Here is a 27361-nt window from a genome sequence, read left to right on the forward strand (position 1 = left end):
ATTGTCCGTTATTCGACACATTTCTTTCTTACAGTGTGTATTCAAAAAATGGTTTTTGAGCTTCTAAAACACCACCTCGTATGGATGATCGGCCAAAACCGATTCGTGTAAGTGAGCTGGCATTCTCATGTGGACAGCCCCTTAAAACTTTCCACACACACATAGCAAAACAGTTATTAGTGTTTTATCAGTGCAACCCTCCCCCTCCATGTGTTCATTTATCCTTGATACCTCTCATGTTGTTCTCAATAGTGCATAGGCCGTACTGGAATCGTTTTTAAGGTGGCCTGAAGAGATATTGATCCCATGTATCATGAATCAAACCCATCACTGAGAGCTGGCTAACTCCTCGGGGACTTGGGTATAATCGAGGGTTTTTGTGTTTTCAGATGCAGATGAGTGCACGGAAGGCTCAGATGACTGTCACATCGACGCACTCTGTCAGAACACAGCCAAGTCCTACAACTGTATCTGCAAGCCAGGCTACAAGGGAGACGGCAAGCAATGCGAGGGTGAGTTCCTGTCTTGTCTTGTTTTCTTTGTACTTCATTAAGATTCTATGGACAAGTACAAGAAGCAACACAAGGAGGACCGGATGGGGTTGAGTTGGCAAAGTGTTTTTTCATACAAAGTTAACTAAGTCATCCACTTCAACTCCCTTAGTTTTATCTGCAAGTTGATGAAAGTCTAAGAGATTGGTGTTGGATCAACTCGTGAAAGCAGATTTGGTTGATGTAATTGTTCCTTGGGCTCATTCTTGAAATCTTTATTGGATTGTCAAATATCCAAGGAACCATTCATTTTATTGGAATGCACAACTTTATTTGAAATATCAAAGTAACACAGTTGCAAACTTTGATATTCAATACCAATGTATGACTAATAAGGACAGTTAAAATGTCCCTGAATGTTTTCATTGTACATTTTTCTGCACCAACTAATGGCCTGGCATGCAAACTACAGCAAACTTAAGCTTATCCTCTTTATGTTTATACGCCGATCAAGTAGCAATCAAAACACGACTGTCTCGACCAGCGGTCAGCAACCTGCGGCTCCAGAGCCTCACTCTTTTGTCCCTGCACTGCGGCTCCTTGAGCCTCGGTTCCACTGCAGTTCATCCTGGAGTGGGTCGGTATGGGAAGGCAAAGCGTACTCAGAACCAACTGTGTTGCACAGTCCCGCTACAGAGAGTGCAGTAAAATGTAGGTGGGTCGTGAGCGGTGCAGTGATGTCACTACGCAACAACAATGGTGCAAAGAACGTGGAATTATGGCCGCAAGTCATGGCAACTGGAGCCAAAGCTCTGGGAGACGACGGCTTAACAGGAGTCTGAAGCCGGGAGCTTGTTATATCTTTGATACAGGAACACCGTGGTGCTGTGGAGCACCAACAATTTATGGGAGGGTTCATTGCGGACTTGTTGAGAGTGATGGAAAATTATTGTGTATTCCACAACAACTGAATGTCATTGAAAGCCACACCACTCACACTCATGGTTCTAAAAATCCCAGATCTTCTGCATATATCTGCCATTTTAATAATGTGTAGTGATCGTGGAGCTGATAGCTGCAATACATTTTGGGTGTTTCTGTTTTTCGTTTTTTAAATGTAATTATTGGGGGTTATGTTAGGTTTGTAGTGTTGGTAATGTTTGTGTTGTGTTTTGGTTGCTTAGTTCATTAGTTAGTTAGTTCATTGAGTTTAGCTTATTAGTTGTAAGTTGGCAACCAGGACTGAAGAAGGTTTTGTGTGTAGTGTCCTCCTGCCATGGTCTGTCTGTTGGTGTGTCAAAATAAAGGCATATGTGCACGTCTGTTGTAAAGTATAAGCTTTATCTCTAGTGTGCTTCTTTCACATTTCTCACCATAATATCACAGTGATATTATGAGTGGTGATGTATGCACACATGCACCACCACCCACAGAGTCTGCCGTAGGGGTCGGGTGCAGTGTGGATTGGGTGGCAGTCGACGGCAGGGGCCTCGACGACCCGATCCCCGGACACAGAATCTGGTTTTCGGGACATGGAATGTGACCTCGCTGGGGGGGAAGGAGCCCGAGCTTGTGGGGGAGGCTGAGAGATACCGTCTAGATATAGTCGGGCTCGACTCCACTCACAGCTTGGACTCTGGAACCCAGCTCCTCGACAGGGGCTGGATACTCCAGTTGCCCGCAGTGTAAGGTGGTGTAAGGAAGACAGTGTAACCATGTCTTCCTGTTCTTCCTCCTCTTCCTCCTCCTACTTGACCTCCATGGTGCCCACCTGCCCGCTCCATGTTGTATCACTACATATGTTGTTGTGGATGTCACTTGATTACTGCCATACGACAAGGTCAGATCAATCATCAGTAACGAATTGGTGTCACAGGTCGTGTCAATCATTGTCATCATCCTGAAAATTTCATGATCTGAACATGCTCATCCTCCGTTTCCAAGACTATGCTTTAACAAGCAACAGTTACTTGTCATTTTGAGTAGTTGTATCAATTGATAGTTAGAATATTGTAATGAAATGAATTGACAGTCATTAGAAATGTAATATGTGAATAGCATTTTGAAATGATTGTACTGTGATGTTAAGTTGTGTCATTTTGAACCGATGATTAAAGTTCAATGGACAAATGATCTTTGGTCTATGTGCATTGTATCCAAGTGAGTGAAAAAAAGTGTTAGAGTTTTGAAAAAAAGTGCATTCTGATCATTGGTTGTGAGTTTTGTATCTAGAGTTGTGAAAAATGACATCAAGGTTCTGAAACTAGTCTCAAAGTGATTGACAAAAACTGTAACAAGTTAGCAAAGCAAAGATTAGCATGCAGACCCTGTGTCTGTGGCACAGCTAACGTTGGTTTACAGGTTGATGACTGCTCCTAATATCATTATCTATAGAACTCAATCACTGTAACAGAATCAACACATCTTCATAAAGTTAAACAGTTCTATCATAGCATCAGGTTTAACTAATCTCAGGTAAAGCCCAGTTGTTGTTCCCAATCCTTGAAGGAGTTCAGTTGTTGTCCTGCTGGAGGGAAGCTGGTGTCTTCTCCTGTAGTTAGCACCTCCTGCTAACTGTGGTTGCTGGTTCTGCAGGCTGAGGAGAAGAAGATGAAGTTGATGTTTCAGGAGTCCTTCTTTGCAGCTCCTGGTTGTTCCTTTTGTCCAGACTGAGGAGCTGGTCGCTCAGGTCTGTGATGGTTTTCCTGCTGGTTGAGGAAAACACAAAGAAGTTCTGTGAAGCGTCGTTTCCCTGGTCCGTCCTGGAGGAACTGGTTGGTTTCCCTGGTTGATGGGAGATCAGACTCTGGGTGCTGGTCTCTGGATCAGGGGAAGGTCTGACCCTAGTGGTTGGGTCCGCAAAGGAGTTGAGGAGTGAAGGCCCCTGGTTGCAGGCCTCTGTTGTTAGCTGTATGCTAACGCTGGGTGAGTTGACAGTATTCACAGGAGAAAGCTCACTGCCAGAGTCTCTTGCAAGACTGCTTTTGCAGGCTTTTCTTGAAAGTATGTGGATTCGAAGGTGTCGAATGACTATGAATATATATGAATATATGAATATGTCATGACTGTGTATCATGTGTTGGGCCACTCAACCGCATGGAAGGGGGGAGGGGGGACCACGTTTCGAGAACAAAGAGGCCACATGCTCAGGCCAAGAAAAATTCGCCATTGGTCATGTGACCCTCCCCCCGGATCTCCCCCCCTCCAAGGTGCAACACTGGAGCCCAACGGCAGGGGAGCCCAAGAGCTCCTTCATCAGCCAGAAACCCCGGGGCGGGCCCTCCCTCAGGATTGGTCCACATTGCCCTCGGCACAGCGGGAACCCGGAACCAAAACAAGAGGTATAAAAACCACCCGCGAAGGTATACAAACCCTCTTCCAAGTCGAATGTGCTCCGAGACGGATGCACCTCTTCGCACGGAGATGAAGTACCGCATGTGTTAACACGCTAACCGGGCCCGGAGCTTCTTCACCTCGCTGGACGAGCCGAGAACCACCGTGGAATTACTTTTGTTTTTCCTTTTTCCTTTTTTTTTCCTTTTCTTCACCGGATCCTGAGTGTTCGCTGCCACCGCACACTCCCCGCATGCTGAGCTGAACTCGCTTCTTCTTCCCCCTCCTCAAAAGAAGTGCTTGATCACTCCTCGGATCATCCTGTGGACTTTTTCCCTGTCCGCAGACCAGTTCAGTTCCTTTCCCTGGGACGCCAGAGAAACAAGCCCGCAGCCTGGAAATCAACGGACTTTCCCCGGCCACCACGTTCACCCTCGTCCAACTAAGTAAGGCTTAGAGTCTGGGCAGGCAATGAGATTAACGTCGCTTTAATATTGTTGTGTGTTTTATTATTGTGTTTGAACTCAGGGACGCCAATCCCGTATTTTCAACCAATCTGTGTCTGCGCGTTGGATTCACATCCGCGCGAACCTCCACTCTCTCTCTCTCTCTCTCTCTCTCTCAGCTTGCTCCTTGTGTCCAATTCCTGCCTCACTCTCATATTTGGACCTGTGGACAAACTGCACAGTTGCACACACAGTAGATTCTGTCCTCCTTTCTCCCCCTCCTTTCTTTCTTCTCCTCTCCTCACTAACGACCGCGCAACTCAGCAACAGCTGTCCTCCATGCGCTTCTGGGACCGTGTGTAGGTCACTGTCCCTGGGATTTCTCGGCCACGAGACCCCAGGCGCGCTCCAAGCAGGCTCACGAGCCGTGCACGAGCACAATGACGTCACGCTGTCCAGAAAGAGTACGCCGAGCACCTCTGGTGGCCGCGTGGGTGAGTGCAATCTCTTGAAAGGTCACCACCTGGTGGCCGTTCGAGGTCATTACACCCACTCACACTGACCCTCCAAGGTCCGCCGCCACCTGGTGGACACTCGTGGTCATTACATCCCCACTCAGGCTTCCACACACTCACACACACTCTCTCACACACACACACACACACACACACACACACCCTCTTTCTTTGTACATAGTGTTTGCTGTTTAATAGATTAGATCTCCGTGTTTGATGTTTATTACTTAATTGTGTTGTTTTAATAAATAATTTCTAAATTATTTTTGAATAAATAAATTTTTGTTAATAAACGCATTTTAACTGAATTGATCGATTCTTGGTAATTATTGTGTATTTATTGTTGACAATTCACTGGTTTGTAACAGTCTGTGCTCGAATCTCACACCTTCCTTGTTATTTAAGATTGTTATGTTTACACAGAAATATTAACTTACTTAAATAACCTTTTGACAAACGAGACTGAAACTTGGTATTAGCTATTTCCAGCTTAGCTGGTGGTGCCCCGATTCAATTATTATTTGATAAATAATCAATTTATTCAAATTAATAATTTTTCATTAATAAATTATTTTTGATAATATATTAACTTTTGAGTAATTACTCAATTACTCTAGGAGTTGCTGATGAGTAACTAACCGTTTACTTCATCAGTAATTCCAATTTTTCCTAAATTACTTTCAGTAATCTATTACTTTCAGTACTCCATTACTTACAGTAATTATTAATGCTAATTACCAACCATAAATCCCAACACATGACATATGAAAAATTGTCTATCCTTAGAAATGAACAAACTTTCTGTGGTCTTGTGAGATCCCAACACCCGTTATCGCCCTCACCCAGCTTTGGGGCTGAGGTCAGGAGGTCTCTGTCCACAGATAGCAGTGACACAAAACCTTCTTGTCCAAAGATGTCAATAAGAAGTAAAAGCGATGGGTCCACGCTGTTCAATGTTATGTCAAACTCATTCAATCCATCTTTTACATCTGTGATTCGTTGGCCATATGTACTCAGCATTGAATGTAGAGAGGCAATAGAAACCCAATTTTCCTCACAGAACGAGTCAATCCATGCTTGAATGGCACTAATTGCCGTTGCGAGAGCCAACGGCAACTGCTCTCTCTTTGGTCTTTAGGAGGCTTTTGTGACATTTCCAAGACAGTCACAGGTCACTCAAGGTACTTTATGTCAAAGTCTGAGTGATTTTTAGTGTTCAAAATATATTAGTAAGTAAGAAGTTAGCAGGAGCTGTGGTTGACACATCTATTCCGAGAGCCTGCTCAACAGGACCCCCCACAAACAATATTTTTTCACGTGAAACATTATTGTATAGGCAGGCCTTAATATTAGTTTACTGGAAAGCAGAATGTTTTGGTTGTTTTGGTGTATTTTGTGTCCATCATGGTCCATCATGATCTTGAACGTTTGTCTTATAGTAGACACAAAAACATTTGTTACTCTCAAAGTTTTATTCCACAATTTCTTTCAAAATTTGATGAGATTTGCAAACAAATACAGATACAAATACGTAGTTTAATGGGAATTGATTGACAGTCAATCAAGCATGCCACTTTATTTCCCTCATACAAACTATTTCTTTACAGTTTTTTTTCAATTGTTTACACGCAATTTTGAAAACCAGGTACTTTTTTTCAAAATATAATCACAATTATCCAAACACCACACTCAATTTGCATAATTCCTAGATTGTTTGCAAAATGACACTTCAGTCAAAACATATACACATATTTGTGAAAATGCTATTAGTTTTCATTAAACCAACACAGTCCTCAATGATCAGACACTATTGCAGCCAGTTTCACACTGCAATAAAAAACACATTTGTAAAAAAACTAATTTTAGGAAATAGCATGTGCTAGATTTTTGGCCAGACATTGTTATGTAAGCAATAATTTAGATGAAAAAATAAATAGTGACAAACCCACAACATTCTTCATGAGTAGTTTGCTATCGCAGGGAACGTGAGCTGGCTTTTGACCGTCGTAAGACAGGTTAGTTTTACCCTACTGATGATGTGTTGTTGCACTAGTAGGGAGAATGTACACAAATAGGCCTACTATAAACTTACCAAGCACTGCACAACACTGTTGCTGCAGACTGAATATTTCAAGTGTTTATTTCAATACTTACAGTATTTCTTATCATAATCAGTTACAGTAATCAACCAACAATGAAATCAATGAAACAAATAAAATCTGTAGACAAATACAAATTACTACATGAAGTACATACTTCATACACTCTGTAGAAAAACTACTATAAAAGCAACAAGAATACTGTAACTGTTCATCATCTCTCTGTCTGGCTGGATCAGGCCATAAGATTTCATCCACATCACAGGCTATGTCTTCATTGGCAAGGCACCATTGGAAGAATCGCCTATTGTGACAAATCCACCCCGGCACAGAAGCTGCTTCGATATGATCACAGACTCCATGGCCTGAATGAGGGGCAAACGGTCATCGGGCCGCAGGTCGTATACCTTCCACCGCCATGCTGAAAAAAACTCTTCTATTGGATTCAGGAAGGGGGACTATAGGGGACGGTATAAGACTTCAAATTCAGGTGCTCATGGAACCAATTCTGGACCAGAGCAGCCCGATGGAAGGAGACATTGTCCCAAACGACAATGTACCATCTGGTCCACTTGGTTTAATGCTGTGACAATCGCATGCAATCTGTCAAGAAATGCAAGTATTAGATTTGCATTATAGGGTCCCAGATTTGCATGGTGGTGGAGGACCCCATTTTGTGTAATAGCAGTGCAAAGGGTGATGTTACCCCCTCGCTGCCCTGGCACATTGGTGATTGCCTTGTGTCCAATTACATTTCTCCCTCTTCTCCTTGTTTTCGCAAGGTTAAATCCAGCCTCATCCACAGATATAAATTCATGTCGAATTTCTTCAGCATCCACCTGAGTGCTGCGTTTTCAAAGTAGCACAAGGGTGCTTCCACACCTGGTGGATGTGTTTTTTTACAATTTGTTCATTAGTGTGGTCATTGGCAATCCGTGGCTTTGTAATGACAAGGAAGTAACCTCACAATCCTTATCTGTGTCTTAGGTGTGGAAATGTGTGTAGAGTTTTACAAATCACTGTGTGTAATGTTTTGCAAAAAGGGTGAAGCAGACATTGTGTGTAATGTTGTGCAGATCTGTGGAGGTGTTTTGCTCCTTGGAGTAGAATTTCGCAAATTGTGTGGACATTTTTATTTTAGTGTGTAAACAATCGTAAAAAACTGTTCCGAGCTAAAATGTTACTGGATCCCCACTCATCAGATCCTGCTCATGTAAATCTGGGGCAAAAGAATGAGCACTGTTATGTGGAAGTCTACAAGTCAACTATATATATATATATGTGTGTATATATAACTATATAGTTAACTATGTACTTTCCTTCTGCCTTTCTCGTACAGTGCCCCTCTTCCAGAACGGATTTTGTGAAGCACAGGAAACTGACTGACTTAAATCGATCCCTGCTGCTCAAACATTTCTGTTCTGGTACCAATTTTCTTTGTGTTATTGATGAACTTTCTGAGTTGCTCCTAAATTATTTCCTTTTGCTCCTGAAGAGTTTTCCTTCTCCTGTTGGGAGCACATTTTCTTTTTGGACTAAATAGTCCCAGATTAAAAGAAACAAATACAACATTTTCTTTTGAAATCAGTGTTCTGTGTTTGCTTGTGTGGATATTCCAGTCTACTAGTCTGTATATTTTAATTGTGTATTACCTTGTGTATGTTTGATAGGAAATAAAAAGAAGCAAAATATGATGGGTTGTGTAAATTCTTAACGAAATGACCTAACTGACTTAAAGCATCTTACATGTCAGGAGAGATACCTGGCTGGCACCCCAAACAAAAACTTTCCCACACGTGCCCCCACCAAACCGTCATAACCTGCTTTAATAATAGTTAATCCAGTAATTTTACTGATATTATGACTTGTTTGAAGACATAATAAATCATAAATAACACAAATTGGTTCCTCTTCCAGACGTGGACGAATGTGACAATGACTACAACGGAGGCTGCGTCCACGAATGCATCAATATACCAGGAAACTACAGATGTACCTGCTATGATGGATTCATGCTGGCACACGACGGACACAACTGCCTGGGTAGGTATAGTTTTTTTTTTAATATAAAACGTTTGTATCAAGATATCTTCAGAAAATGGTGGTCTGACAAAATCAAATCTCTTTACACGAGTGTACATACAAATGTGCAGTTATATTTAACCATTGTTTAACCAGAATAAGAACCCATTGAGATTGATAGTGGGTGATCTGGCCAAGAGGTACACACCACACATTCAGAATGAAAATGTTAAATAGATTTAACTCATGTAACATTATACACTAGATAGGATCATAAAATGCAGATTACTATAGACAAATTTCAAAGATAAAATGCAGATTGTGAAAGACAGATTCGACTAAAGTGCAAGAGCCAATAATAAATAATAAACTGTATTTGTTCTCACATGAAGACGTATCACTCAAACCTCTTTCTTTAATGCATACTAAAGAAAAGAAGTGATTGGAAGACACCAGTTCTGACATTGTGCATTCTATTCTATCTGCATTTGGACTGTTTTCCAAGCAGAGGGGGCAGAAGAACTAATAGCTTGCTTCCCAAGTTCACTCCAAACATGTGGAACGTACAGAATGAAAATGTCACTGGAGCATAAGGAGTAATGGCTGTTGGTTCTGTGGAGGACAGTAAAAAAAGTAGGAGGGAACCAAGCCAAGAAGAGTCTTGTACACTGAGGTGGCGGCTCCATACTCAACATTAGTGCTGAAGATGTGGTGAGTAGTGTTGGGAGTAGCGTGCCTATAAATGTGTCAGGTTTAGGCTATAGACATTTATTAAATCTGCAAGAAAGAACAAGAGAACAAGGATGAGCTTCAGTTACTCGCGAGGAGAAATGGCCTAGGAGAGCGCCCAAGTCCACCTCCTACCCACTCTGGCTCCAGACCATTTCTCCTGCATTTTTATTTCATTTAACAAAGGGGAGGGTTCACAGGATATACATCATAGAAACAAACATTTTGTATGCTTAACAGTTTATCAACCATAAGTACAATCTCAGGACATCTCGCGCGCATGGGACGTGGAGACGGCAGCTGTGTGGAAGATGCGGCTCATCCTTGTTTTCAGCCTCGGTCAGGGTTCCCTTATCAAGCCTCAGAACACATGATTTAGAAAACAGCGCCTGAGTGACGCTGTTAAAAAAGAACACAAGAAATAAGACTGAAATTAAGCATGGATATGGTAACTATATATAAAAACATTCTAACAAAATACAACAGCATTACTAACGGAGTTATGTTACCAGTAATGGAGTAATCTAACTAATTACTTTCATGGCTGAGGCAACGCCGTTCCCGTTACTTGGCATGTAACGGGGCCCGTTATGTTGGGTAAAGTGGTCTTATCAGCCGCGGCTTCCTCAGCACTAGTTTCTGTGTGTCGACTGAGTGACAGCAGAGGACAGGGAGAGAACGACGCATTTCTGCTGGCTAACGAGTAAAGTGGGCGGAGCCTCTGCACACGCTGAGCCCATGTATGCTTAATTTGCATCAAAACAACAGGAGACAACAATGGCGATGGATAGGAGCAGCTCAAAGACAACATTTTCAGGTTGGAAGTACCAACATACTTTTCATTTATTGAAACAAAAGGAAAAAAATGTACACTTAAGATGCACCCTGTGTCCTGGAAAGAAGGTATTGTCTACTTCTACGTGCAGTAACTCCAATTTAATGAAACATTTGTCATGGTGTCATGGCCCTATTGCCCTCGTTGCTGCTCTGAACCCAAGCAAGAGCCCCAGTGATGAAGCCTCGCCATTAAAACAGACCAAACTTGATTTTACGAGCCTGAAACAAGTTGCTTGTTCAGAGCGGAGCACACTGATAGCAGGTTATGTGGTAGAAAACATGTTGCCATTGTCCACAGTTGAGTCCGAGTCATTTAGAGCTCCGGTTAATAAGATCCTAGCACGAGCAGGAGTCCCCCCCCCCGTGTCGAAAATCATTTATGAAATACTTGGACGCGGAGTATACTAAGATGAAAACTGAGTTAAAGAAAACATTTGAGGAGTCCGAATACATTTCAACAACTGCCGATATTTCGCCGGCGCATAACAAATGTTTTCTGGGTGTGACGGCTCACTGGATTTGTCCTAATGACATGAAGAGGAGGAAAGCGGCCATCGTATGCAGGCACTTTAAGAGACGCGACACTCACGATGCAATTGCAATGGAGCTGGATAATATCCACTCATCAAATGGCATCTCACACAAAGTAACGGTAACAGTGACAGATAACGGGTTTAATTTTGTTAAAGCGTTCAAAAAGTACCAGCCTATTGAAGAAAGCGACTCAGAAGATGATGAAGAAGTCGTTTGCACAGACATTAATGAAGGTTTGCAACAAAGTGATGAAGAAAACGGTGACATGGTGATTACCTTGCCCCCCCCACTAAAGGTGTGCATCGCACACCCTCAACTTAATATCATGCACTGACGTGGATAAGTGACTCCTCTCAAAGCCAGCAACAAAAGCAATTTACAGAAGCACCACAGCAAAGTGCACTGCTCTGTGGAACAAAGAAAACTGTTCTACTGTGGCTGCAGAGACTGTTGATGACATAATATCCAGGAAGCTTCTTGTCCCCTGCACTACATAGGTGGAATTCGTTTTATGACGCCCTGGCTAGGATTTGTGACACCTCCCTTGTTGAGCTCAACACACATCTTTTCATCAAGGAGTACTGCACTGTCCTGAAGCCTTTTACAGCTGCACTAGATATACTCCAAGGAGAAGACAACTGCCATTATGGAATGCTCCTGCCCACACTGGAAACATTAATGATGAAGACACGGGACCTTAATAGTGGCCTCCAAATCCTGAAAGACCTCCCTGAAGCCACAATTATGGTAAGAATTGTTAATTTATTTAATAATAATAATAATAATAATAATAAAGTGTGCATGTGTAACGCATCTTGAAGCTATGGTTCATTCTGTATTTCAGGCAATGAAAAGAAGATTTGAAGAGGTGCTTGAAAGCGAGGGAAGAAGGACCAGGCCAAGGCATGTCTGTTGGCAGTGTGCCGAAAAATTAGAGTCAATGATGAACAATCAGGTACAAACACGACCTCCCCACACCCACTGAGCAGCCAAAGCAAGTCAGCTGAAGAGGACAGATTCTTTAGTTTTGGGGAGGATGAGGACGGTACCTTGACAACAGCAGAAAGCGAAGTGGCAGATTATTTCAGGTGTGCAACACAAGGCCTGGACTCCTTGATAAGTTTTCCACTAATCAAGAAAATTGCAATGCTCTTCAATGCAGCCACTCCTTTACGTGCACTAGTAGAGAGAGTTTTCAGTCTGGGCAAAATTGTTTTGTCTCCAAAGAGAAACAGACTCAGTGACCAAAGATTCAAAAAGCTGCTGCTCTTGCATTACAACCAGTGGTTCAGAACCTAAAGTATGTATACTGTGACAGTATTCTTGACAATGTGTATTCTTATTTATCTATATTGTATATACTTTGAGTTGGACTGATTGCTACTAAAATTAATTTGTGTGCAGAGTTTGACACTATATTTTTTGGTTATTACACTGGCTTACAATATGTATTCTTGATTGCTGCTAAATGTCAGTTAACATGTTTGCATAGTTTACATTTTTTGATTTCTACTATTTTGATATGTATATTTTGGAAATTGCTTGATATGTTGTGTGTGATAAATAATCTTGAAAAATAAATATAGAATGTTTTGCATCTATTCCTGGATTCCACGAGTCTTTCTGGTTTAAAATACATGTTTGCACTTCATTTTTAAGTTTGAGGAAGAGACAAATTTTTTACCGTATTACTTGCATTCTGTTACTTTGTTGGGTAACTAATTACTTTTAAGTTGCAGTAACTGAGTTACTAACTCAATTACGTTTTAGGAGAGGTAACTATAACTAATTACTTTTTTCAAGTAATGTGTGGTGTGCCAAAAATGAAGAAGGGAAACACTGAAGAAAACACCTCAAGTCTAACCTATTCTTTCCACTTCACCTTGGGTCAAGTGTAGGGGTAGTGCAGGGGTGGGCAATGTTGGTCTTCGAGGGCCGCAGTCCTGCACATTTTAGATGTTTCCCTGCTCAAACACACCTGGATTATCATGATGAGGCTCTGCAGAAAGCTTGACCAGGAGCCACTAATAGCTGTCAGCTGTATTGGTGTGAGGAGACATCTAAAACGTGCAGGGCTGCGGCCCTCCAGGACCAGGATTGCCCACCGCTGGGGTAGTGCCACATTTAGACAGGAGATGGAGCCCAACATAAGGGGAGGGCCTGGGCTCTAAGCTCCTCCTGTGCGACTCCTACTCTGATTTAAAATTGATCGCACCTGTGTGGTTAGAGAATGCAGTGGAGGAGCTCAGAGACGTTGTTGGTGAGTGGCTTCAGACTTGTTGAACTATTTTGATTTATATGTCATTTGACCCAAATTTAAGCATAAACTTTACTACCATAGTGGTTGGCCTGACCAATTTGTTGCAGAGGCACAATTTAGTTAAAATTCATTGTTACTGGGTGCTGTCTGGTCCACTTGAGATACATATACATATTGTGATTTCATAATGCAATTTGTTAAAACAATGAAGGATAAAATTACTAAAATGTTAAGAGTAATGATTTTTGTTTACATAAAGACCAAAATGAATAAGTACGTTTATGGGTCAAATGCATTGTAAAAAGTTAGACTTTGATTAAATGGTTAAAATAAGTACGTCAAGGTACATGATTTAAATTAACAAATGAACATTTTAGGTTGAAACATTCTGGTAAATGGCAGATAATTCAGTTAATAAATTAATTGATAAAAATTATAAAAAGCTCAGGGTGTTAATTCATTGGAAACATTTGAACAAAGTTATTTCTTTTGTCTCTTTTTTACCATTTTCTTTAAGGTTTTCAACCTGTTATAAAAAGCTGGAAATAAACTTTCTAAAACCTGAGTTGGCCTCGCGTTGATGTACTTGAGCTCCATCCATGTCCCGTCAAGCTGGGCAAGCATCGAAAAGGAAATAAGCTTGACAATGTGCCCAACACTGGTGGTGAAGGGCTAGTTTAAAAGGACTAAATTAAACGCATCAACCTGACAGACCTTAAAGATCTGTGACTGCACTCTGAAGCACTGTGCTGAACAGCTTGGTGGAGTATTCCAGCTCCTCTTTCAGAAGTCTGCTGCTTTCGCCTCAGTCCCCCAGCTAGGAAGAACTCAACAGTAATCCCCATACCACAAAAAGTACTGTGAGCATGCCAAACGACCTCAGGCCTGTTGCACTAACATATCTTGTGATGAAGGCCATGGACAGGATAATTAACCATCACACCATCATAGCGGCAGGTTCTCAGCTCAACCCGCTTCAGTTTGCATCTGAATATAAAGTTATTTAAAAACGTACTACTAGACCACATCACATTGGAGCGAATGTCTGATTGTAGGACAAATCATCTGACACAATTTGAGTTGACATGGTCCCCATTAATAAAATAAATAATGATAATAGATAAAATAAAAATTACATGGTGTAATGGTGTTTACATGGTGTAAGGGCCCCAAGGCAGCGCCACTGCTGCCCTGTGGTTTCTGCATATGGGGCAGGAAGAGGGGTGGGTGATGCACAAGCTTTTAACATTGACATCATAGACCAGGGGTCGGGAACCCGCGGCTCTCTCATCCCCCCACTGTGGCTCCTTGAGCCTCTGTCCCACTGCAGTTCATCCCGGAGCGGGACGTAAGGAAGCAAAGCCACCCAGAGCGCAGTCCCGCTACAAAGAGTGGTAAAATGTAGGGTGGTGAACGACGCAGCAATGTAACGTCATTACGCAACAATAATGGCATGAAGAACGTAGAATTGCAGCTGCAGGTCATGACAGCGGCTCAACTGGTATCTGAAGCTGGGAGCTTCCTGCATCTTTCACAAGAAAACTGCTGTGCTGCAATTCTAGGAGGTTCATTGCAGACTTGTTTAGAGTGACGGCAAATTATAGTGAATTACACAACAACTAAAGGACATTGAAAGCCACACCACTCACACTCTTGGTTCTAAAAATCCCAGATCTCCCACATTTATCTTCCATTTGAATAATGTGTAGCAATAAAGGAGCTGGTAGCTGCAATGCATTATGGGAGTTTGTTTGTCTTGTTTTAAATGTAATTATTGGAGGTTATGTTATGTTTGTAGTGTTGGTGATAATTGTGTTGTGTTTTTGTGCCTTAGTTCATGTAGTTAAGTTTATTAGTTGTAAGTTGGCAACCAGCAGTGAAGAAGGTTTTGTGTGTCGTGTCCTCCTGGCATGGTCTGCCGGTGTGTCAAAATAAAATGTCTGCGGCTCTCTGGGTGTTGTGTTCAGTGGGAACTTGGACCAAATGGCTCCTTGAGCATTATAGGTTGCTGACCCCTGCCCTAGACAAACACCTGGAAACCCCAAACACAATAGCCAGGTTGTTGTTTGCTGATTTCTCCTGTGCAACGTCCTACAGCCATTCATTTCAGCAGGAAGACTCACCGCCTGCTTCCATCTTGATGATGGGCTCATTCTGTGGATCCTGGATTGTTTTTTAAACCAACAGGCTACAAAGAGTATGGTGGCATTATTGAAGCAAAACTGTTTGTCAATGTATATGGAGAGTTGTCTGTCTGTATTTCAATCTGTCTGTCTTAAGTAACGGTTGCCAATGTATAAAAGAATTTGGCAATATGAGCCTAAATCAGCAAAGTTATATTATGTATTTAAATGTGTAAAAATTCTAGTAATGTGGCAAGATGAAGGGTGAGTCAGAGCTGAAGGTAAGCACATGTTTTTATTCAGCAACTGCCAAAACTGAACAGTACAGCAACACCCCGGGCATGGGAGAACTCAAACCCCCGCCCCTTTTCCCATAATCCTACTGGGTGAGAGGCCTGAATACCAACGGCCCACCGCACACAAGTGCCGGGACGGAGCAGAGCGGTACGGAGCAGTACGGAATAGAGACCCTGACCGAAATTTTGGGTCGCGTCCCCACTGCAGAGAGGAGCGTGAAAAGTGGGCGGGGCTTGTGAGCTCCGCAGAAATGTGACATTATAACAAAAGAAAGTCGTCAGATGTAGATCTTATGAATCCTCTGTTGTTGTTTAAATTCTCCACTTTGCACTGTTAGTTTTTGCAGCGGAAAAAAAAAAAGTGACTTTTTGCAGCAGTCATTTTTTGCAGCGGCCGAGCTGCAGCGCAACTTCCATGTTTGTTGTGAGAGAGCGAGCGCTCCGGCCACTTGCCGGCGACTTGAGGCGACGTGCCCCGCACTCGAGCGCTCGGGTGCGGGGCAAGTGGCCGGAGCGTTCCCCCCCGGTTGGCTGAGGCACAGACACGGGAGTCTGAGCTTTCTGCTCAAACGCAGGAGGTTCTCCACTCCGGCGCTGATCGCGGCAGCTCAGCGTTGGAACATGGAGGCGCCGAGCTCCAAGCTCATTTTCATTGTTTCCGCGGTCCGTCCCCGCGATAAAGCGCCACTGATCGCGGCTGAACAGAACGCTGACCGCCTCTGGGAAGCGGAGCTGCCGGAGCGCGGTCAGCGCCGGAGCTGAAAGCTCCAGACTCCGGTGTCCCGGACGCGCATCCACGCTACGGCGAGCGCTATGCTGCAAACAGAAAACTCCAACGCGGTGCAAAGTCCCTCCCCCCGGTCTCCCCCTGCCTCAAGTCGCTCTTTCACAACAAACACTAAAGTTGAGCAGCAAAGAAAAGAAAATGAAAATAAAAACAACCAGAGCACAGCTGACCACACTGACAGCAGAGGATTCATCCAGCCAGCACATTAATATATTGAGGGCGTGTAGTAAATCACTGACCAATCAGCAGACAGCTCCTCAACCTCAGACCCGTTCCATGGTCCCCGGCGCCCCAACGGAAGGGGAGCGGAAAAGCGGTCGCCTTTGGAGCGGTTTAGACTGCATTCCTGTCGTGACACGCGAACCGGAGCGGTTTAGACCGGTCTAGGCCGGTACTTTTTGTGTGGTGGAAACGGGGCTTTAGATCCGCCTCTGGGGCCGAACGCAACCCCAGCATTACCCAAGGCAAACGGTCCACCCAGTTACCATCAGACAGTGCGGCACGCAGTGCTGCTTTAAGGGACCGGTGAAAATGCTCACACAAGCCATTCGCCTGAGTATGCATGTATGCGGAATATGCAGTGGTACGATGTACCTGCACACCCAGAGACACCGCCATCACAGACCAAAGTTCTGACACAAACTGGGGGCCCCAGTCGGAGGTAATATCTGACAGGGTACCAAAACGCGAGACCCAAGCAGAAAGGAACGCGCGCTACATCTGCGGAAGTCATGGACAGAGGAACCGACTCTGGCCACCTGGTGGTTTGATCCACCATTGTAAGCAGGTGTGTAAAACCCTGCAAAGGAGGCAGAGGACCCACCAAATCCACATGCACGTGATCAAAACGTCTCGCCGGGATGGAAAACGGCTCCAGGGGTGACTTACTGTGCTGGTGGACCTTAGCACGCTGACACGCGACACACACAGCTGCCCACTCTTTAACATCGTGGTGAAGGCCCGGCCAAACAAACTTAGCCCCTACCAAGTTCACCGACGACCGCACCCCTGGATGAGAAAGGGAACTAATAGAATCAAAAACATGCCAGTGCCAAGAAACTGGAACTACGGGGCGAGGCCGACCTGTGGAGACACCACAGAGGAGAGACAGACCACCTTCCTCCAAAACCGCATTCTCCAGCCTAAGACCCATACTCACAGACTGAAGAGTCAAAATGTCTGAGTCATCGGGTTGGTCAACAGCCATAGCAGAAAAATCCACCCCCAGATGCACTGGACACACAAGCACATGAGACAGACAATCAGTGACACAATTCGCCTTACCAGCCACATGCCGAATATCTGTCGTAAACTCGGAGATGGACGCCAAATGGCGCTGCTGGCGAGCAGACCACGGCTCCGTCACCTTAGACATCGCAAAGGTCAACGGTTTGTGATCCACTGTTGAGAACCAGCCACCTGCTCGTCATGTTGCGTGAGCTGGCTTCCCTGCCGCCCAACTGCTCCTAGCAGCTGGTGACCAGAGTCCGCTGGGTCCATGATGGTTGGTTTGTTCTGTCACGGTTAGCAGACAGGACCCAAGTGCAGGACTCTGGAGGCAGCCTGAGTTCAATCAAGTCTTTTATTTACAAGGACAGCACAGACCGCCGAATAGCATGTTGCTCCTCGACCTGAGGAGCGCAGCAGACTTGACTCCAAATCACTGGACAGGACGGACGAGACATGGATGACTAACAGACCAACACTGACACACACACAGACAGGACATATATTGCTGGCAGGGTAATGACTGGAATTGGCCCCAGGTGTGGAACGGACCGCCCAGACCTGTGGCCCGCCCACTCTTAAGGAAGATCCCAGCCTACCTCAGGACACAAAGTGCACCTGCAAAATCTGTGGGTTTAAAACAAAATGAATGGGAAAGAAAAAAAAATACCAGTTGATAAATACTAAATAAATTGAAAAAAGTATTAGTAATAACAATACTAACACTACTACTACTACTACTAATTATAATAATAATATAGCTGGGGGGCCTGAAATCCAAGAAAGAAAGGAAAAAAAACAATGTAAATGTAGTAATCTTTTAATTTTATGGGTAATCTTTTTTATCACTATAGCCCTCTTCACCCCCTCCTTCATATATGATCCAAGCAATGTAATGTTGTTATAACGCAAATGTTATATATATATAAGATATAAGTAGAGAGAATAAATAAATAGATGAGAGAAATAAATAAAAAAGTACAATTTGGATGATACATTGTATAGTAGATAATAATAATGGAATACATAGTATGATAATAATAATAATAATAATAGCTGACAACATGGTCAATATGATACAATATGAGTTTTATATAAAAGATGTAAAAAGTTGTCTGAAAGCTCTTTTTATGTATATATACATATATTATGTTAAAAAAAAGTTGCATAATATAAATTGTATGTAACATAAATATTACATACAAGAAGGACAATGGCAGCATGGACATAAGTTACAGTAATATATGTATAATAAGCATGGAGGTGAAAAATAAATAGACATAATTGAGTTAATTGATTATTATTTAATTCAGTTTCTGGTTTAAGGGATGCGGGGGGAATTGGTTCTCATTAAGGTTCAGAGTTGTTTCATGTTTGTATTAAGCTGAGTAGGGAGATGAAGTGTCATTCTTAACTTCTTTCTCAGAAGTTCGGGTTAGTAACCCAATAGGTTCCCTATAAGGAGCCTGATCGTCCCTGGCCTGGATCTCCTGTCGCAGGCGGGAGTTCTCCAGCTTCAGCTGGATTGTTAATCCTCAGCTGTGAACTGTAAAGTTGCAGCTGGGAGAGCTGCTCTTGAGCTTCCAGAGCTTGCAGCTCAGCTTTGCACTGGTAGAGCAGTGCAATGTGGCCGAACACATCCGGAATGGTGAGCTCTACCTGACCAACCGGGTTCCTCACATAGCTTAACAGCTGCCTGATCTCTGCTTCACAGGTCTCTGAGCTGTTGCTGTTGAGGTTTCTTCTCTCCTGTGTGGAGAGGCATAGGAGACCAGGACCACAGTCTGCAGGGCTGGGTCATGTGGCTCCTGAGGAGTCTGCTTGGAGCAGGAAAGTAATGAGTGTAGGGTAGATTCTCCTTTTTCACAGTACCACCGTAATAAATTAAAATGCTTCCACACAACAGCATCGATCAAACTTTAAATGAGTGCATACATGTATGTTGAGTGAACCATGGGTGAGTTAGGTGTTGGAATGGACATGCAGTGTCTCTGACTACTCATGGTAGGAGTCACGTGGAAGCTGCGTTTTGTAAAGTGCCAACATGTTGTTAATGCACAGGTGATGTTACACCTGTGGCTTATAACTCTATAGGTTGCTGCTGATGCACAGGTGAGAGCTGAACCTATGACTTACACGCCTATATTCTATGCTAATTGCTCCAACTGTAACCTCTCAAGTTAACAGGGTGTTTAGCACCTTGGGTGAGCAATAGCTGTGTTGGTGTACATTCATCTCTACACCAGAAACAAAATAAGCAGGAAAATGCATGAAAAAGGCTCTCACCACTTCACAAACACAACTGACTTTGATTAGCAGTGCTGTAACATGTTGAAAACTAAGTTCTGCAAGAAACAGAGTTATCGGTTGGGCAACTAAAAAGACAATTCTGGATAAATTATGCAGATATTGTGACAATACTGGTTTTAAAACCGCCTCACACGGGTGGCTTTATGTTGTGCAGCCCTCGGGGCACCATCACGCGCGGGATGCTCGGAGCTAGCGGTTTCACCGGGGCAGAGTCATTACTGTAACGCTGGAGTTTAACTGGATGTTGAGACATACAGTCAAACTCTGGTGATGATACGGATGTATCACGGGGCACAAGTTAGCAGTTTGGTTGCTCACTGTGACTATATGGAGAGCTTATCTCGATCAGTTAACAAAAGCGGTGGGGGATACAAGCAGGGGCGTGCATGAGGGGTTAATGAAGGAGTGATCTCTCTCTCAATAGAGAGAGAGAGAGAGAGGAGGAAAAGAGGAGGAAAATTCTGGCTCTCCACACAGAGATCCAGTGTGCCAGAAGCTTAACTGGAACTCTTCTGAGGCTCTGAGGTGGAAAACCTGAGTCCCAAGCTTGCGGTGGTGTGCGTGAATGCAACGTTCACATGCATACATATCAGATGAAACACAAGGGGGCAGTTGGTTGGGAGGCAGTTTGACCAAGTTTGAATTTCGGACACCTGTGGTGTCCAGGTCAGGTTCGACCGATGAGTGGTTGGAAGCAAGAAGCCCTGCATTCGCTTCACAGCTTCTATTGGTTCCCAACCTGGGGTTTGTTGCCCTCAGGCTCGCTGTTCTCCCCCCCATGCTGTTTTATTACCTTTCCATGCATGAAGTTGAAGTATGGATGCCGGGCCCAACAGCTATGATAGAAAGCAGTTTCCTGTTGCTCCACGGAGTCCCGATCATGGTCAGTGTACTCCCCATCTGCTGTTGATGTTACTGTTCTGGTGTAGGACCGGGGCCTGGTCTCCAGACCGCTGACAATAATTATATTCATGCGGGTGTATTGCTCCAGGTCTGTTATACGGCCCTCTGGGATGGCGATATTCCTATCTTTCTCTTCATTTAGGTTTTTTGTTCTTTTATTTCACTCATCAAACTATTATTTTTTATTGTTTCGAGACCAAATAAATCTCTTCAGATAGAAAATCGAGGGTCATATATATTTGTATATATATATATTATATATATATTATTATATATATAATATATATATATATTTTATATATGTTTGTGGTTCTTGTAGAAGCAGTTCTGACCTCTCACACTCTCCTTTGCTAGTAATTATGTGAGCAGTGCTTTACTATAAAAACTGAATGTGGGTGAACCCAGAGGAGCTTGACAGTGACTACAAAGAAGTCGAGAAAATCCCACCACCTCAAATTGGAGACATAGGTGGAAACAGAAAGGGTAAACATGGCATCATTCTTCCCAGAACGGGTCTTCTTTCCAGAACTGATAGCTCTCAGCAATTTATTGTCGATGGTATTGTAAAATGTAGTCAAAAGGCATGGAACAATAAATGAATGATCCTTCATTCATCTTGCAAACTGATAAATTTACAATGAAAAGAGGATAAAAAACCAGAGGTTTTGCCTCTTACTTTTAAAAAGATCAGGGCAATGTGTAAAATGTCAATTAAATAAAGTGTCAGACTGTTATGTGATGTCTTGTCTTCTGTTTTAAGTAAAACATAGACTTTGGGGAACTGCAAATCAACTGAGAGTATTGGGTCAACATTGTGTATAATGATTTGACTCTCAATGATACAAACACTTTAGTAGATGAGGTTAGCAGTGATATTTATCTTGCCCCTAAATTACATAAGCGGTTTGCAGTTCCCAGCAGTAGTGTTTCAGAAGTGGATCAGTTTGTTTACAGTGTTGGTTCTGGTCTGATTTATTTATGCATTTATGTATTCATTTATGTATTGTGTATTATGTATATTGTAACATCAATTGATTCATTAGACAAATGCACAGTTTTTGTGAATCAATTAGTATAAATCACAATTGTCGAGCATGAATGCACAGCGTATTCATATCGATATATTTTGATACATTCTTCTTAGATGTATTTTAATATTTTAACATTTGTCCACCACATATTGTTATTAGAGGCTTTGATATTACAATTTTTTAAGACTGGCTTGTGGGCTTGAAATGTTTCATGACATCTTATATTCACTCGTTTCTTTTCGGCTCCATTTACATACATTTCCAAAAATGTGGCTGCTTCAAGGATACCATCTTAAAGTGATGACCTGCAACCGTTTTCAGAGTAGTTCCCGCAGTTGTAGCTCGTGGCAAAGCATCTTTGATGTTTACTTCACCCTACATGATGATTTAAGTGACAACACAGTGTTTTTGCATTAGTGTTTCAGAAAAGTGTAGTTTTCTGAATTTTTTGAGCTGTTGTTAAAAAGTTACTTCAAGATGTTGATAATTGATATCGAAAGACAATAAAATTGGGTGACGCTCCTTCACAGGCCCTTTATATCTGGATGTATGTTTATTCTTTATTCAGTTTGTCTATGTTCTCCTAACCTGAGTGCACTGGCCACGAGGTCAACCTCTGCATCTCAGACTAACTACAGTCACCATGGTCAGCTGCAGGGTATATGAAAGCACATGTGCATGCACGCAGAGGGGGAGCCCGGTTTGATCCCTGTTAAAGTCATGGGAGAATGTTGCATGTTTCTACTTCACTTCAGCCCCATCAAAATCGAAATTTACTGACCTGTCAGCAGCACAGCGAGGCTATTTAAACACACTGCATTTACACTCAGACACACATATGAACAGTAACCTTTTACCACCCTGCACCAGGAGTTGATTCAGCAATCCAGTGCACTGGGATCAGGCTATTATCCTGCAAGGACAACTCATATCTCTTTCTTCTTCCTGTCTATGAGTGAGTGAGCAGGCCTCACATTCCTGACTCAGATGTCATCAAACATTTCACTGCCACGCGTGCTAAGTGACACATATTTATTTATGTATCCCAATCTGATGATTTGTTATCTCCGTGTCTCTCTCTTTGCCTTGTCCTGTCTTGGCCTCTGAACAGATGTGGACGAGTGTGTGGACAACAATGGCGGATGCCAGCAAGTTTGTGTTAACACCATGGGGAGCTACGAGTGTCAGTGCACAGAGAACTTCTTCCTCAGTGACAACCAGCATACCTGCATCCACCGCTCTGATGGTAAGAACAGCACGGGGTACAGTGATGATGTCATGAAAGCAAAAGGACGTTTTTTGTGTGATACTTAACAAGGGGCACTGCTTCCTGAAATATAGCGGCCTGAAGTGAATGAAAAGCACAAAACACGACCTTAACGAAGGTAAAGTTAGTTGTTGTTACAGTATCTTAAAGCACTTTTATCACACTACTTTGTTTGCACACATACGGCCCAAATTGAGCTTACGGAGGATGAACCAGTTTAAAATAAAAAGGCAGTCACCTCTCAAAAAAACCAACAGATCCACATTGTTCATTTGTTTAGTCTACAACGGGACAGGTACAATGAAGAAAGTGCAAAAAATGCAATATATTTGCAAAAACCAATGCAATTCCATAATTTTGTTGTTGTGAGATTAATCAATCACAATTACAAGTTACTTAAGTTTTGAACTCAAAACTCAACCAATCAGGTGTCTAACACTGATTTAGTTTTTAAAGAATCAAAACCACAATACAAATAAAGCTTTTAATTTCTATTCAAGAAAATGTGCCCATCTTTTCCAAAACACTCTTTCTCTCTCCCCCCTCCAGTTTCCTCGCTGGTTTTAATGTTTTTTTTACGGACTAAATAGGAATGTTTGATGAGAGGCTGTATCTGGCAGCATGGATCACTGATTGATAATAACTGAACAACCCACGACTCAGTCAACGAGCAGACTTTAAAAAAAGAAAGTAATGGCCCAATGAATCCCTAAAACACGAGATCCTCTAAACATATTGAGAATGTCTTCCTCCCATCAGCACCAGTACTGGTATTGGTAGGTTACTGGCAGGTTATGAGCTAATAAAACTAGTTGACAGAGTCCAGGTGTGTATCAGTGAAAGTGAGCAGGTTTTATCTTACCGAGAAGTTTCTTCAGGTGAAACGTTGAGTTCCTGGACGTTCACAGCACTTTCACGGCTGGGAGGCGTCACAGAGTGAGCGGTGACGCTTACGCTCAGTCACACACACTAGCACACCCAGTCACTCACACAGGCGCATAGGCAGCTGTCTGCCGGCATATTTTGAACACCAGCTGACCTACTGCAGTGAGTAACATTTCATTTTTCTGTCTTGGTTTACCTGGTTTAAGCATTCCACACTTCACCATTTGCCAAAACATCTCACTAACATTTGTTACAGAGTGTGCAGGGAGGCCTACCACCATTATGTAGCATTTGTTTGTTTGTTTCACCACTCGCGTTTCAACACGCGCCATATTTCGAAACATTCATTCATCTGTTAAAACAACATATTACCGGTAACAAAACACACTTACAGACGGCAATGAAAGTTCAACAGTACACTCTCCTTTCAGTCTCACATCAATAGCATCACCCAATCTGCTTATTTCCACCTACGTAACATCTCGCGTCTCTGCCCCTCTCTCAACCCCCACACCACCACCATCCTTGTCCACAGCCTCGTCACCTCCCAGATTGACTGCTGCAACTCACTTCTGTTCGGTCTCCCCAACAAATCCCTCCAGAAACTGCAGCTCCTCCAGAACTCTGCAGCACGGATTATCATACGGACCCCTTCCATTCATCACATCACTCACATTCTACAACAACTTCACTGGCTCCCCATACAACAAAGAATCAACTTTAAAATACTCCTCATTACATTCAAAGCACTTCATAACCTGGCCCCTCCGTACATATCTGACCTCCTCCACATCGCCACTCCTGCTCGCATGCTCCGCTCCTCCTCCACCCTCCAGCTCTCTGTCCCACCAGCCAAACTCATCACCATGGGGCACGGCGCATTCAGCCGCTCTGCTCCCCAGCTCTGGAACTCTCTCCCCCCTGAACTCCCTGCCACTCTTCAAATCTAAACTCAAAACTCACCTTTTCAGGTGTATGAACACCACCTTGTCACGCACTCACCATCCCAATGCCATATTCTGTTGTATTTTGTTGCTCCTGCTTTAAATGTTTTTATGATTCCTGTTTTTATGACACCACTGTACACTGTACAGTGGTGTCCTTGGGTGTTCTGAAGCATGTTTAAATGAAATGTATTATTATTATACACCCACTGGCACATCTATTTGCAGTCATTGGGCAGACTAATAAATGGAATGAAAGGGTTTGTGTACCAGTTTGATCTGCATATAGGTATACTGTAGTGATGATCGGATTTGACCGAATCGTTCAAAACCCGCGAGTCACTTTACTGAACGGTGACTCACGAGTTGTCACGTTCATTAACTCGTTCACTGAGTCATTCTTGCTACAGCCTCCAGCTGCAGAGAGGAAAATATAAATGTCACTGTTCTGCTGTCTAACTAGTCTAACTCCATTATTCACTTTAGTCGCCCTGTGAGAAAAGCAGCTGTAAAGCTAAAAGAGCTGCTAAAAGCAGCGAGTCGCCAAGCCACTAACGCTAGCTGCTAAGCACAGCAGCTTCGGGCTCCTTACATTCACATGAGGCTTTCAGCAGCTCGAGTCAGCTTGTCGGTGATGTTCAGCACGAATGACCGACTCACCTCGTTTCCGTCGTTCAGCTCACATACCCGAGTCACCTTTCAATCGTTCAGCTCACATGCCCGAGTCGCCTCGAAACTCGAAAGAGTCATTCACTGAATCAGTCAGTAGCACTTCCGCTCTGTTGTTCACCTCATGAGCGATGAGTGGTGAGTCCTCCGACTCTCCCTCACCTGAAAATCTGCAGCGGCGCTCCGCTCAGAAAGTTTCTGAGTGACGGCGGAGAAAAAACCCCACACATTGTTTGTTTCACAAAACTTGTAGAAATAAATACATGAATAATACATGGTTAAATACACAATAAACAATGTTAAAATATCACTGTAGCGGGTATTGTGTTACATTTAATAGTGTCCGCTATAATTAGTTCTGCCCTATGAACATAACATTATTTATTGATACTTTTAAAAAAAGAAAATCAAAATGTTGGAAGGAAAAAAAAACTATAAAATTATATGTATATATTAATATATACTGTATATCTGCCATTCTGGATGCCAGGTATTTATTCAGTTTAATAATTTATCTAATTTATTTTCTGATTCAACTAAACCTCAAAAACAACACACATAATCTAGAATAAGGAGACCAGGACCACTAAAAACTATTGTGTACTTATTGTTTATTTTCCTGAGAAGTGTTTCAGCATTTTATTATGAATACATGATTCTCCCCCGTGGTTCATGTCGCAGTTCAGCCTCCAGGTCCAGGAGCGGGTGGAAATAGTGCGCATGCGCAACTGAATCAAATGACTCAAATCACTCAGACAACCGATTCACTTGGATGAATGACTCAAAAACCTGTGAGTCTGTTCAAGGAGTCGGGTTTCTCATCACTAGTATACTGAACCGCTAACCTGACAGTTGGTCAGGATTGCCTTAGATTATTTCAAAGTTCTCGTCTTGGATAAATCTTTGCATTTATTGAGAGGGAGATGTGCACTTTTGCATCAGAGTTTTACCACAATCATGAGCTGTCTCTATGGTCTAGTTTTTTTCTTCTAATTATTTTTCTTTTCTTATTTCCTTTTCAGTTTTGTATGAGGAGTAAGAAATGATTTGGCCTCTCATGACAACTGGAGGCATCTCCCAGAGGACTTAGGGAGAAACACCAGGCAGATAGTTTGTTTCTAAAAAGATTCTCAATTGTTTTTTAAAGAATGTGAGGAAGTCTGAATCCTTGAGCAGTCGTGTTAAATCTCCATTGTCTAATAGGAGGGGTGATTGTTCTATTAGTGACTGTCACTACTATTATTGATTAGTGACTGTGACTGGGTGTTAATGGAGAACTTGTCCACAAAACTGAAATGTCGGTATGGGGGAGGGACTGTTAACAGAGAACTCGGCCACAGAACTGCAACCTCCGCTGGTGCAGCCCAGACTTTAACTTTTTTCTTTCACACCTTCAAAAAAATTGTACGAACGATGCATACAGAATTCCGGCTGACGGTGCCACTGCTGTATCCAAGCATGTTCATGGAAAGTTGAGTGGAAGGAAAAAGTGTGGTAGGAAAAGGTGCACCAGAAAAAGGGATGACTGAGAGGATTGTCAAGCAAAATGCATTCAAGGATTTGGAGGAGCTTCACAAGGGGTGAACTGAGGCTGGAGTCAGCGCATCAACAGCTGCTACACACAGATGAATCCTTGACATGGGATACAACTGT

General features: G+C 42.9%; 2 protein-coding genes across 3 annotated transcripts in view; both read left to right on the forward strand.

Annotated features, from left to right (window-relative positions):
* Window positions 1-27361, forward strand: part of mpped1 (metallophosphoesterase domain containing 1) — a gene marked incomplete at both ends in the record, with an annotated part of 407823 nt that overhangs the window by 25265 nt on the left and 355197 nt on the right. The window lies entirely within an intron of this gene.
* scube1 (signal peptide, CUB domain, EGF-like 1) overlaps window positions 1-27361 on the forward strand; it is a 174519-nt gene that overhangs the window by 13267 nt on the left and 133891 nt on the right. For both annotated transcript variants that reach the window (XM_080518490.1, XM_080518491.1), the window contains exons 2-4: window positions 390-512; window positions 8802-8927; window positions 23055-23189. In XM_080518490.1, the coding sequence (XP_080374616.1) occupies window positions 390-512; window positions 8802-8927; window positions 23055-23189 (384 nt within the window). The remainder of the gene's footprint in view (window positions 1-389; window positions 513-8801; window positions 8928-23054; window positions 23190-27361) is intronic.

The sequence above is a fragment of the Blennius ocellaris genome (genome assembly GCF_963422515.1).
Source record: "Blennius ocellaris genome assembly, chromosome: 22".
NCBI classification, from domain to species: domain Eukaryota; kingdom Metazoa; phylum Chordata; class Actinopteri; order Blenniiformes; family Blenniidae; genus Blennius; species Blennius ocellaris.